Source organism: Egretta garzetta, unplaced genomic scaffold, assembly GCF_000687185.1.
Source record: "Egretta garzetta isolate BGI_Z169 unplaced genomic scaffold, ASM68718v1 scaffold186, whole genome shotgun sequence".
Classification (NCBI taxonomy): domain Eukaryota; kingdom Metazoa; phylum Chordata; class Aves; order Pelecaniformes; family Ardeidae; genus Egretta; species Egretta garzetta.
The window spans coordinates 26,899-27,316 of NW_009259969.1; the positions used below are offsets into that span (position 1 = coordinate 26,899).

The following is a 418-nucleotide window of genomic DNA, read 5'->3' on the forward strand; positions in this document are numbered from 1 at the left end:
GAACACTGGGTCGGGGGGGGCTGCGGGGGTCTCACCTGCACAGCCAGCGGGTCGGAGGGGTCGATGACGGCTGCTTGGCCAGAGCTGGTGTCGATGACCAGGTAGCTGTAGTTGTTGGAGAGCACGGGAATGGGCAGGATTTTCACCCCTGGGAGGGGGGAACAGACGGGCAGACATCAGGGTATCACCCCCCTGGCCCCTCCAGGAAAGGACCAGGCCAAACTCCCCACATCCTAATTCAAAATCTCAATTAAATGTGTTTCAAGCAATTCAGCAATGGCAACCCCTCCCCACCCCAAAGTGCCAGTGCTGGGGGACATGCCGGGGCCATGACGGGGGAGGGGAGGGGGCACTCCCCAGGACTCACCGGCGAAGTGGCAGGGCTGGGGCGCAGAGTGGCCGCGTGGGTACCGCTCCC

At 63.4% G+C, this 418-nt stretch overlaps 2 protein-coding genes across 2 annotated transcripts in view; one reads left to right on the forward strand and one right to left on the reverse strand.

Moving 5' to 3' along the window:
* The window catches only part of LOC104127603 (protein lifeguard 3), a 21,070-nt gene that overhangs the window by 13,139 nt on the left and 7,513 nt on the right, over positions 1–418 (forward strand). The window lies entirely within an intron of this gene.
* Positions 1–418, reverse strand: part of PNKD (PNKD metallo-beta-lactamase domain containing) — a 10,035-nt gene that overhangs the window by 3,204 nt on the left and 6,413 nt on the right. Inside the window, exons 2-3 of the mRNA XM_035895814.1 lie at positions 368–413; positions 36–148 (exon numbers count right to left, since the gene is read on the reverse strand). Of these exons, the coding sequence (XP_035751707.1) occupies positions 36–148; positions 368–413 (159 nt within the window). The remainder of the gene's footprint in view (positions 1–35; positions 149–367; positions 414–418) is intronic.